Source organism: Euprymna scolopes, chromosome 12 (assembly GCF_053919585.1).
Source record: "Euprymna scolopes isolate OS-2025 chromosome 12, ASM5391958v1, whole genome shotgun sequence".
Taxonomy (NCBI): domain Eukaryota; kingdom Metazoa; phylum Mollusca; class Cephalopoda; order Sepiida; family Sepiolidae; genus Euprymna; species Euprymna scolopes.
In genome coordinates this window covers 70533482-70545629 of record NC_136493.1, presented here as the reverse complement: position 1 = coordinate 70545629, position 12148 = coordinate 70533482, and the positions used below count along the sequence as shown (strand labels likewise).

The window sequence follows — 12148 nt, the reverse complement described above, 5'->3', positions numbered from 1 at the left end:
ACAGCAAATATTACAATATCATGGGGTGACTATCAGATCAAGTGTTTTGTGGTGTCTAAAGTGGAATTAGGCAAGCAGTCCAACCTTCTCGAATATTTGAGAATGCGAATCTAAAAGGAATAGACGAATAGTTGTGTTTAGTTTGAACGGTTTATTTTTGAAAATAAATAATTCAAAATGTAGTATTCTTCTACTTCAGAGAGGAGAAATCTGTCTTGAATGGGACAAGTTTTACTTTTGTCCTAACCTTTTTCAGGGGATCTGGATATCTCCCACATTTAAAATACGGCCTCAAGTCTAACTTTGTATAGGGAAGTATACGCCTGTCACTGGTTATTGTTTAGAACGTTCGGCGACGTGCTCGAAAGATGGGCGTTCGATATAATAGTCGCTGCAAGTGGAGGTAAACAATAGGCCGGCCTAAGAAAAGTGCCTCATTAAACAGTTTTACGGCCATTTTCCCGTTTACCCTCAACAGGTTGTCCTCTTTTAAAACTTATTTTGTTGGATTAATATGTCGTTGTTATTTTATTTATATACCTCGACAAGAAATGAGAGAAAATAACACCAACGAATGCTCTCATGTAAGTATTGTTTTCATTCGCTTTCTGTTTTCTTTTATGCCACAAACTTTTTCCCCTACAAACAACTTGACTGACAGCTGTTTCGTTTTCTAAATGCCATAGTTATTTTGGTGCTTTTTCTATTAGACTGAAATTCGAAAATCGTAATATTGGATTTCAAGCAAAAAAACAAACAAAACAAAACAAAACAATTGTATCTACTTAATTGTTGTGTCACAGTAATGAGCATATCTAAAAATTACGAAAAATGATAGTAGGTACCTCCAACGCGCGCCAGTTTTAACCCCCCTTGTATGTAACACAATGTAATTGTAACTTTTTTTACCGTTTAAAAGAAGAGACTTCAAATAAACTGCTAATATATTTTTTTTAATTTTTTACAGCATACAAAAAAAAAAAAAAAAAAAATGAAAATGCGAAACAAATAGCGTGTTTACATTATCGACGCTTTAAAACAACGTTCCTAGTAACGTTTTTTTACGCCGTTGACACAGTGTGTAGATTTTTAAAACATGGGTGTGCCGACACACTCATGTTTTAAAAATCTAGCAAAAATCAAATAATAGTCATATTTTCCTGAAATTTTCGATAGTTATTCATTATTAAATAAACTTACATAACAAAAGTAGGTTTTGTTAAATATATTAAAGGAAGTATATATATATATTTTTTTTAGATATTCTACCCCTCCCTATATTTCATGTTACGAAAACTAAAAAAAATCGATAAAAATTTCAACATTTTTTAAAGTTGAAAAGATCAAATAATTAAAAAATAAGGTAAATATGAAGAATTACTCCACCCTCGAAAATGTCGGTGCGTTACTTTTTGAAAATTCTATGTCCCAGGGGGGAAAAAACAATTAAATTAACCCATACCCTCCCCAACTTGGAGTGTTTTCCTTTTCTTGTTTTATTTCTTTTTCAGCTAATTTTAAATTTTCCATCCAAAAAGTGCTATAATGTATTTTTGAAAATTCTATGTTCTGGAAAAAAAAAAAAAAAAAAAAAAAATTAAAAAACTAAATTACACCCCCTCCCCACTTGGTGTGCTTTTCTTTTCTTGCTTTATTTCTTTTTCATCTAATTTTAAATTTTCCGCGGAAGATTGGTACGCCATATTAGAAGGCAGTTTGCTAAGTGAAACAAGCTGTCGTTATGCTGCCGCGTGCACGCGCGTAGCGTAAACGGAAGCTGTAAAATAGCGGAAAGTAGTTCGTGGGTTCAGGGGTTAATACCATGCAAACGGTAAATTTGCTCTCAGTTTGAGTATCAGATTCGTTGTCACCGACCTCGATTACCCCTTAAAAAACAAATTAGAGTGGTCGATGTTCTGTTGTAATGTATCTGAATATTTACAAAAATAATTTCTCTCTTTTTTCTGCGTCACTTTAAAATGTTATATTCGTTTTCAGCACCCCGAAATCCTTGGGAGTTGTCGGTGTAAAAGTTTTTTTGAAGTAGGAAAGAATCGAGACATTGACCACTAGGGACTGCCAAACGATTGTGAAAAATGGACTGCATGTTTCCGTGATGGTGCCCGGAAAACTCGTCCCGGGAAAACTCGTCTCGGGAAAACTCGTCTCCGGAAAACTCGTCTCCGGAAAACTCGTCTCCGGAAAACTCGTCTCGGGAAAACTCGTCTCCGGAAAACTCGTCTCCGGAAAACTCGTCTCCGGAAAACTCGTCTCCGGAAAACTCGTCTCCGGAAAACTCGTCCCCTTTCGCTAGGTAGGAAAACTGGTCCCTTATTGAATAAATATCGATTGAAAACACATTTTATGATCGTTCTTGAAGGAGATATTTTTTTTTAAATAGACTATAGCCCCCCATAATATTAAAAAAAAATATTTTTACCTGTTTAATGTTTTTTTTTTTTTTTTTTTTTAAATAAAATTGATTTTCTAAGTGTCCGTTTTCTACCTAACTGGCTAAGTTCTTAGTGGTTTCACTTATTTTAAAGCGTTTATTATGTTTATAAACGAGACTGCATATTTTTTTATACAAATATAAAAAGAATTTACTTATTTACTGTTGTTATAAAAGGGTAAAATCGATTTTTCTACTTCGCCGACTATGTTGTGTGTTTTTTAATTTATTTGGAATCGTTTATTCGGTAAAGAAAAAACCCCACAGAAAACGGGTTTGTATTACTGTACACATAGATTCGAAAAAGTTGTCAAAAAACAAATATATAACAAATAAATGTTATCAAAGGCAAGATAAGTTACTTTCCTACCAAACTGGATATATTTTTTGTGTTTTTATTCAATGTAACATGTTTATTCAGCTCGAAAAACATACAGCGTTGACCGATGTATTGGACAATTCAAAATGGCGGCCGACTCTCTCTTAAACACGGTAAGTTCGGGAAAAGGTGTTATAAATAATAAACTAGACAAAATACTATTAAAAAAAACACCGAATCAACCTATGTCACGGTAATATATATTGAGCGAATTTCTAACAGTATTTTGTCTAGTTTATTATTTATAACACCTTTTCCCGAACTTACCGTGTTTAAGAGAGAGTCGGCCGCCATTTTGAATTTTCCAATACATCGGTAAACGCTGCATGTTTTTCGAGCTGAATAAACATGTTAAATTGAATAAAAACACGAGAATTATATCCAGTTTGGTAGAAAAGTAACTTATCTTGCCTTTGATAACATTTATTTGTTATATATTTGTTTTTTTAACTACTTTTTCGAATCTATGTGTACAGTAATACAAACCCAAATTTTAATCTTTTTTAAAATATAATTTAGAGAGGGGGGGGGGGTTAAAACGGTGCCGGGAAAACTCGTCCCGGGAAATCTCGTCTCGGGAAAACTCGTCTCGGGAAAACTCGTCTCCGGAAAACTCGTCTCCGGAAAACTCGTCCCCTTTCGCTAGGTAGGAAAACTGGTCCCTTATTGAATAAATATCGATTGAAAACACATTTTATGATCGTTCTTGAAGGAGATATTGTTTTTTAAAATAAACTATAGCCCCCCCCCCTAATATTTAAACAAAAATTTTTTTACTTGTTTAATGTTTTTTTTTGTGTTTTTAATAAAAGCGTTTATTATGTTCATAAACGAGACCGCATATTTTTTTTATATTAATATAAAAAGAATTTACTTATATACTGTTGTTTATAAAAGGGTAAAATCGATTTTTCTACCTCGCCGACTATGTTGTTTATTTAATTCATTTGGAATCGTTTATTTGGTAAAGAAAAAAAAAAAACAGAAAACAAACAAAAAACATGTCGGTCGAGTGTTACGGGAGAACGAGAAATAATGCCCGGTATCTTAGGGGGTCTTGATAATCGTTAAAAAATAGAAAATTAAAGAAATTACTGAGGGAGATTTGGTTTTAAAAAGAAAATAATAAATTTTAATATTTTTTAAAATATAATTTAGAGAGAGAGGGGGGGATATCTCCCTTCGAAAAGCAACCAACAAAAAATGAAATTAAAAAGATTCTTGATAAACGATAGCGGAGTTTTCAATAAAATTGATTAATAAATTTATTTAGTGATTACTTTTTCTCTGAATGATTGATTTTAGAATTTTGAAGTAAAAATTTAAAAAATTAAAAATGAGTTAATGAGAGATTGTTAGCACATGGCATCTCTCGCGCCAAAAATATATTTCGCTTTTAATTTATTAGTTAATTTTTGCAAAATTTGACAAGACGACAATAAATGTGGATAATTGATAGAATTATAATTTTAAATAACGCATGAGTGATGAGAGAAAACGAAAACATAACAACAAAAAACTATCATAATTAAAAAACCAAAACAAAAAAGTAACGCTCCCAGTTTTTAATTTTTTTGTTTTGTTTTTTTATTATTATTTTTATGACTCCAAAAAACATCGTTAAAATATTATTTTAACGATGTTTTTTGGAGTCATAAAAATTTTAAAAAATAAGAACCAAATAAATTGTAATTAACTTTGTATGAACATAATAAACGCTTTAAAATAAGTGAAACCACTAAGAACTTAGCCAGTTAGGTAGAAAACGGACAATCGGTTTTATTTAAAAAAAAAAAAAACATTAAACAAGTAAAAATATTTTTTTTTAAATACTATGGGGGGGGGGCTATAGTCTATTTTAAAAAGCAATATCTCCTTCAAGAACGATCATAAAATGTGTTTTCAATCGATATTTATTCAATAAGGGACCAGTTTTCCTACCTAGCGAAAGGGGACGAGTTTTCCGGAGACGAGTTTTCCGGAGACGAGTTTTCCCGAGACGAGTTTTCCCGAGACGAGTTTTCCCGGGACGAGTTTTCCTAAAAAAAAAAAAGTGAAAAATAAAAGGAATTGTTCTTACATTTGAAATTGTGTTTCGATAATAATTTAATTCGACCTTGAAATTGGGGTCGTAAGTTACAAGTGTATTAAATTACATTTATTTGGATTAAAATCCCACGTGGATTATTTGTTCGTGATTTAAATTAGAAAAACAAAAGTGTTTTGGTTCAGATTCTGTAGACGTAAAAAAAAAAAGAGTAATGAGAAATCTTTGAAGATTTTTTCCCTTGATTTAATTGTTTAAATAGAAAAATCACACTAAATTTGAATGTGTTCTATCTTCACGCATTAAATATAATTTTAAATTGATTGATTGAAATTGAATTGAGAATCTCAATTCAATTTGAGATTGTTAATGTTATTGAATTTATTTTATGCTTCTGTCTTGTCAATTTCAAAATAATATTGTGGGTTGAAATTTTATTCGATAAAAAAAATAGAGGGAAAGGAAAGGGTTAGTTTAGTGGTGTGGCTTGATTCTTATTCTGTGAATTTGCCCTAACTTTGGGGGCCGATATTTCTGACGGCGAATTTCGTTAACGTTCTGTTTATTGCTTTGTGGTTACGATTTCGTTTTGGAAGAATAATATTGGCAGTTTTTGCCACCTTAAACATTTGTGGAAATTGAAGAAAAATTGTTATCGTTGAAATTGAAAATAGATACGCCACGAGATATTCAACCTATGACGGTTATGCCTGTAAAAATGCAATTGGACTGTCCAAAGTTTTCTGGTATGTCCATAGACGATAAGTTTTCTTTCAGAACCTTTTTGAATAAATTCGAATTTTGTACAGATAATTTGAACAAGGCTGACAAATTGTGAGTACTTAAATCTAAACTAGAAGGAGAAGCCTTTGAAGTGGTCTCCAGTCTCGCATGTAACATTGCACAACTATGATGTAGCCCTGAAACTTATAGGGGGAAAATATTTAAATCCAGATTTAATTAGAAATTGGGTTTTCGAAGAGATTATTCCTAGTCCGTCTTGCATAACAGATCTAAAAAATTTAAGGTCATTTCTCAAAAAGGTAAAACGAGATCTGACGGAACTTTAGAAGTCTTTTGGGACTGACTTTTTTATTGAGGGTAGAACCTCAGGGGCATTGATAGCCCATGTATTATTTGCAAAATTTCCTAATATTATAAGAAGAGAATTAATGAGTAGAAGTGGCGAACGGTTCCCTTCTCTAAATACTATAATGTCGAACACGTGAGACATTAAGGAATGTTTGATGTGATAGCTATTTAATCAATTCTGTTCTAAATCCGACCCTCTCCTATGAGGACGGATTAAAACCTTTTTTCTCCGAATCAACAATTGAACAAGGGTCAGAGAAATTGCTCACTCTCGACTCATTGGGTATCGACGAAGAGGTCAAATTATCTCCCGTGGACAAAGAGAAGATAGAGGAGTTTAAAGACTCCATTGTCTTAGAGGAGGGAAAATACTATATAAATTTACCGTGGCATCAAGATAAACTCCCACATGTAAAAAGTAACTTTGTGCCTTCCTTGAAGATAATGGAGAGAAAAGGAAGGGAATGTATAATGAGTACTTCCAAGTGTTTGAGGATTATGACGAATGTGGTATAATGGAGCAGTTTTTTGTCCCGCCTGGGAATTATGAAGATTATATTTGGGTTCCGCATAGACCCATTTATTAAGGAAGGACCCAAAGTGGCGACAAAAATTCGTCTCATGTTTAACTGCTCCCTGAAACGTTGAGAGGGGACATCAATTAATGACGCTGCTCACATGGGCATAAACTTAACTGCTAAATTATTGGATTTTTTGCTGTTTTTCAGGAAAAACGAATATGTCCTTCTAGGTGATATAAGGAAGGCCTTTTTACAAATTTACCTTAAATCAGGAGAGGATAAGAACAGATTTTGCTTTTCATTAAGAAGGGTGACAGGTTATGTACATACAGGTACAAAACAATTATATTTGGGTTTAATGCTAGTTCTTTCATTCTGAACTTCATATTGAAATTCCATGTGGAAAAATATGTAAAGGATTCAAATTCGTATGCTATTTCCAACAATTTTTATGCGGATAATCTTGTCACCACCAGTTGTGGCAGAGAATCCTTACTTACTGTTTATAATAATGTTTGCAGCAGATTGTTAGAAGCAGGATTCGATCTGCGATCCTGCAATTCTAACTGCTCTAAGATACAAGATAAAATCTTGGAGGATGAAACTATTTCATCTTCCTTCCCAGCGTTTGAGAAGGTATTGGGATACCAACATGCTCCTCTTCGGGATACATTCAAACTCTCTCCTACTTTAGTGGACTCTGGGGTCAATACCAAATGGGGGATTCTTTTGCAAATATAAGGAGTATATGACCCTTTATCATTGCTTCTCCCTGTCACGATACAGGGGAAGATCCTTGTCAGCTTGATCTGGAAAAACAAGTTGTCTTGGGATGAGCGGATTCCTGAAGAGCTGTGGCAAAACCACGCCAAGGATCTAAATAATTTTGGGAAGTTTGAATTTTCCAGGCATGTATTGTTTGAAAATCGTTCTGTCGAATTTATTTGTTTCTGTGATGCATTGAAAAACGCATACGGTTCACCTTGTATGTGAAACAGGGAGCTAATTTAGCTTGGCCTTTGGGACAAGATCAAAGTCTGTTCTTCAGATGCTGCACTTCAATTTCTTGTTCTCTGTCAGTGGAGGAGAAATCCTTCACGACTGAGACAATTTTAATTTTTGTTCCTTTTCTCCACATTAAAAAACGACCCTGGTGTCTAACTCTGTCCTTTGGGGACGTATTGTAAATAGGAACAGGGAGCTAGAAGAATGAATAAGAATGCCTTTCGTAAAGGTTTTATCAGCTTAAAATATATACACGTGTTTGGCAAAATCAATATGGCGGAATCCTTTGTTCCGGCCAAGGGGAATAACTATGATTCATTTCCTGAAGAGTTACAGTAATTTATTATAACATTTTCCCCTTCAACAATAATTAAGTATGGAATTACAGAAGTTAAATTTAGTCTGTTCAGTACTAGGTTAAAAAGTCCTTATATTTACTTGGAAATCGCCGCATTCTGGGCGATCTCCGCACTGACTCACAGGGATTTTTGTTCTCAGCATCCACATCGTGGCTAGTATGGATATGTTCAGGATCAGGTAAGGGGTTCTTCTCCTCCACGTCGATATTGTTTTCATCAGGTGGCGGTTCTTTACGGGCTTTAGAGCTTGCAGTATTGTTTTCATCGTGTTCGTCTTCTTGGTTTGAGGAGTTAGGGGCCAGGTCTCGCACATTGACAGTAGTTTCCGCACCAGAGGGTAGTTGTACATGAGCATAGTAGGGGTTGATGTCTAATAAGGTAGCAGGGGTTACTGGAGGGTCGAGCTTACTAGACTTAGTATGGTTTCTGACATATACTGGGCATGGTTTCGCCTAAGTGGGAACCGAAGTTCCGGAGGAAGATCTACGACTATATTTGAACATTCTCTCATGAGGAGTCGTATTGGTGGCAGTGCATAGTAACGACCTGATTGAATGGAGAGCGTTTGGTAGTATATCTTCCCAATGAGGCAGTTTCATGTTGCTAGAGTGTAAGGTCGTTTGGATGGCCTTCCATGAAGTTCCATTGAGCTTCTCAACTTGCCCGTTACCCTCAGGGTGATACCTACTTGTTTTAGAGGTGGCGATACCTTTGCCACGTAAGTAATCTTTGATTTCTCCTGCAAGGAAGTCGGCAGCCCGGTCAGTGTGTATCATATCGGACATGCCAAAAATAGCAAATAGTTGGTTTAGGCAATGGATCACGGTTTTACTAGTCATATCCTTACAGGGGAAGGCAAAGGGAAAGCGAGTATATTCATCAATTATGGTGAGTAAGTATTTGTTACCACGTACAGAAGTAGGTAAAGGGCCTTTAAAGTCGATGTTTAATCGCTGGAAAGTTAGTACAGCCTGTATGAGTGTTCCTTTGTCACAACTGGCAAATTTAGGTTTCAAATACTGACAGGAGGGGCACGAGTCTGTTATGTTTTTAATTTGTTCTAAAGAGAAAGGAAGGTTTCTTGTCCGGATGAAGTGGCTTAGTCGCGTGACTCCAGGATGGCATAGTGTAGCATGCAAGTCGCGGAGGTCTTGCAAAGTGTGCGTTAATGCAGAGATGCGAGAAAATATATCAGCAGCTGTATTTTCCGTTCCTGGGCGGTAAGTAATGCTGAATTTGAATTGTGATAGTTCGATCCGCCAACGACATATCTTATCATTTTTAATTTTTGATTTTCTCTTATTATCGAACATAAAACTGACGCTCTTTTGATCTGTAATAACTTTGAAATGTCTCCCGAGTAAGAAGTGTCGCCACTTTCGAAGAGCTTCGACAATCGCAGCAGCTTCTTTTTTGACCGCGTGATGTCTAATCTCGTTCGGGCTTAGTGTCCGAGAAAAGAATGCAACGGGTCTACCCTGTTGGTTCAGCGTAGCAGCAATGCAGTATTTACTGGCATCAGTTTCCACTACAAATTCTTTGTCCGGGTCAACAGTTATAAGGGTGGCATTACTTAAGTCGGTCTTCAGCGTCTGAAAAGAATTTAGAATAGATGGGGGTAGTGGAAACTCCCTGTTATGGTTCAGCGGCAGTATCTTATCAGAAAAATTATGAATGAATTTACTATAGTAAGAGAACATACCAATTATTCGTTTTTGCGACTGTAAATTTAGAGGCGGTGTTATTTCAAGGAGTAGTTTTAGCCTCAGGTAATCAGGAGTAATTTGGTTGTTCTGGATTGTGTACCCAAGAAGTGTGATAGAAGTAGTAGAAATGATGCTCTTACTTTGGTTGAGTGTGATGTTGCATTTTTTTGCTACATTATAAAACCTTTGAAGGTTGTAATCATGTTCTTGTTGATCCTTTCCGCATATCGTGACATTGTCTACATACACAAAAGTATCTGTTAATTTTTCTCTTTCTACAATGCCATCGATGCATCTTTGAAAGGCACTCACTCCGTTAGTGACTCCAAAAGGGATACGAGTAAATTGGTAAAGTTTTCCATTTACTTCGAATGCTGTGTATTTCCGATCGGCGTGACTAATTGGGATTTGATGGTAAGCAGACTTCAGGTCAAGTGTTGTAAAAACTTTGTATCGAGCTATATCATCAATCATTTTAGTAATGTTAGGCATGGGATAGGCATCTAGTTCTGTAAATCTATTTATGGTGTCGCTATAGTCGACCACCATTCTTTTTTTTAGATTCTCGTTAGAGGTCACTAAAACTTGGGCTCGCCAAGGAGATATAGAGGGCTCTATTATGCCTTCCCTCAGCATTCTGGCAGTTTCCTCTTTAATAAAAATGTTGTCAGTGAATGAGTGACGACGAGATGTGGTGGCAATAGGGGTCGTCCGAGTAGAAAGATGAGAGAAGAGGGGAGGAGGAGAAATTTTGATACATGGAAAACTGTTACTCTTATCCATTGCTCCAATAACAAGTTCTTCCCTGGGACCGTCGAATTTCAACGTCACAGTTTTATATTGTTTTAGAAGGTCTTTTCCGACAATCATATCCGTGAACAGGTCCTTAATTACTTCCACCGTCATGGCGTGGTGGTTTTCACCGTTTAGAGAGATGTCAACAACAGTTTCGCCGATGATTTTAGCATGATGATTCGGGTCCGCCAATGCTACGGTTTTCAGTTTGGGGATAACAAAAAGTTTCAGCTTTCTTGCTGTATTTTTGCTAATGAACGTCCCCACGCTGCCGGAGTCTACCATAGCATTCACTACCTGCCCATTTATTTCGCATTTGGTGTAGGTGATGTCTTTGGCACCCGTTCCTAGTCAGGAGAGATTGGGTGGGGGGGAGTCCGGGTCGTACAACACAGCAGCAGGAGAGGAGGATGATCTACATACCTTAGCCCAATGGCCATTTTTTTTACATTTTCTACACTCGGTATTACGCGCAGGACACATCGCCCGTGCATGCCGTGTGTTCCCACAGAAGAAACAAATTCCTTTTTGTAATGTATTTCCTTTTACAGCGGCTAAGGGAGTTTCTTCTGGTTGAGCTACGGTAGCTGTTACGCTCAGGTGGTAATCGAAGCTGGCCGTATGCTTCTCCGTTTGTTCTAGGGACCTAGCCACTGTAAATGTCTCTTGTAGCGTCGAGAAAGGTTTTTCAAGTAGGCGCTGACGGATAGACGAAGACGAGATGCCGCTAATGAACGTGTCCCGTATATATTGTTTTTTGTTTTCCTCGGCACTTACCGCTTGAAATTCGCAAGATTTAGCGAATACTTCCAATTGTTGCATGAACTCGTCGATGGTTTGTGTCGGTTTCTGTTTACTTGTCAGGAGTTGATGTCTGTTAAATACAATGTTTGTTGGTTTCATATAAATAGCGTCTAGCGTTTCTATGGCGCCGTTGTAATCCGTGGCGTCGTTTATAATTTCGAAAATTATATATATATATTATAGACCAAGAAAAATATATTAATTGAAAACAGGATTGCAGAGATCAAAAAATTTTCAGAAGATATTAATATCAAATTTGATGTTCTACCGAAATTAAAATGTTTCCTCATCGGTGAATCCAGCAGATCTTTTAACTAGAGGTATCAACACTTCTAAATTTTCCCAGTTATTCAATTTCTGGATGTATGGCCAAGAATGGCTTAATAGAGATGGTATTAATCCTGTTGCAGGAATCACAGCACACCATAGGTGATGTTCCATCATTAGGAACTGAACAGGTTGGATGGAAGAAGGGACCTCTTTCCTCAATAAATTCGGTCAATACAATATCATCATTACCCTTATTTCCTAGGGCACAAGATTTTTTAAGGAATGAATCTGTTCACACCCGTCTTTAAGAACGACAGCGAAACGAACATTATTGTCACTTCCAGTAATTAATTTGATTATTTTACCAAGATTCCAAAATTGTTTGGGTTTGTTGGTAACTTAATAAGCAATATCTCTCAACAGATAACTTTGGGGAACTACTACTCTCAATTTTGGCATCGACTTCTCTTAATGACAAGAGGTAATCATTGTGCCAGATACGATTGAATTTTTCAACAAATTTATTCCTCATTTCGAGGGAATGTAACAAGCCAGTCCTATTTTGGGGGTCAGGACACAATTCAGAATGATAATTATTAATAAGCAAACGAGGTTGATATCCTGTTTGAAGAAAATGATTTGGAGTTAAAATACTAAAGCCTCTGTCGGCAGAAACAATATAAGTGAGGGGTCTGTCATTTATTGCCTTTTGCACATC

At 36.0% G+C, this 12148-nt stretch overlaps 1 protein-coding gene across 3 annotated transcripts in view; it reads left to right on the top strand.

Annotated features, from left to right (window-relative positions):
* The first annotated feature begins 345 nt into the window (after positions 1–345).
* Positions 346–12148, top strand: part of LOC145291326 (arginase, hepatic-like) — a 646066-nt gene continuing 634263 nt past the window's right edge. Inside the window, exon 1 of one of the 3 annotated variants that reach the window (XM_080137078.1) lies at positions 346–584. Coding sequence is in view for 1 of the 3 variants with exons in the window: in XM_080137079.1 (XP_079993205.1) it covers positions 583–584 (2 nt within the window). In the remaining 2 variants the exon portion in view is untranslated. The remainder of the gene's footprint in view (positions 585–12148) is intronic. The other 2 variants (XM_080137079.1, XM_080137075.1) reach the window with 2 other exon arrangements.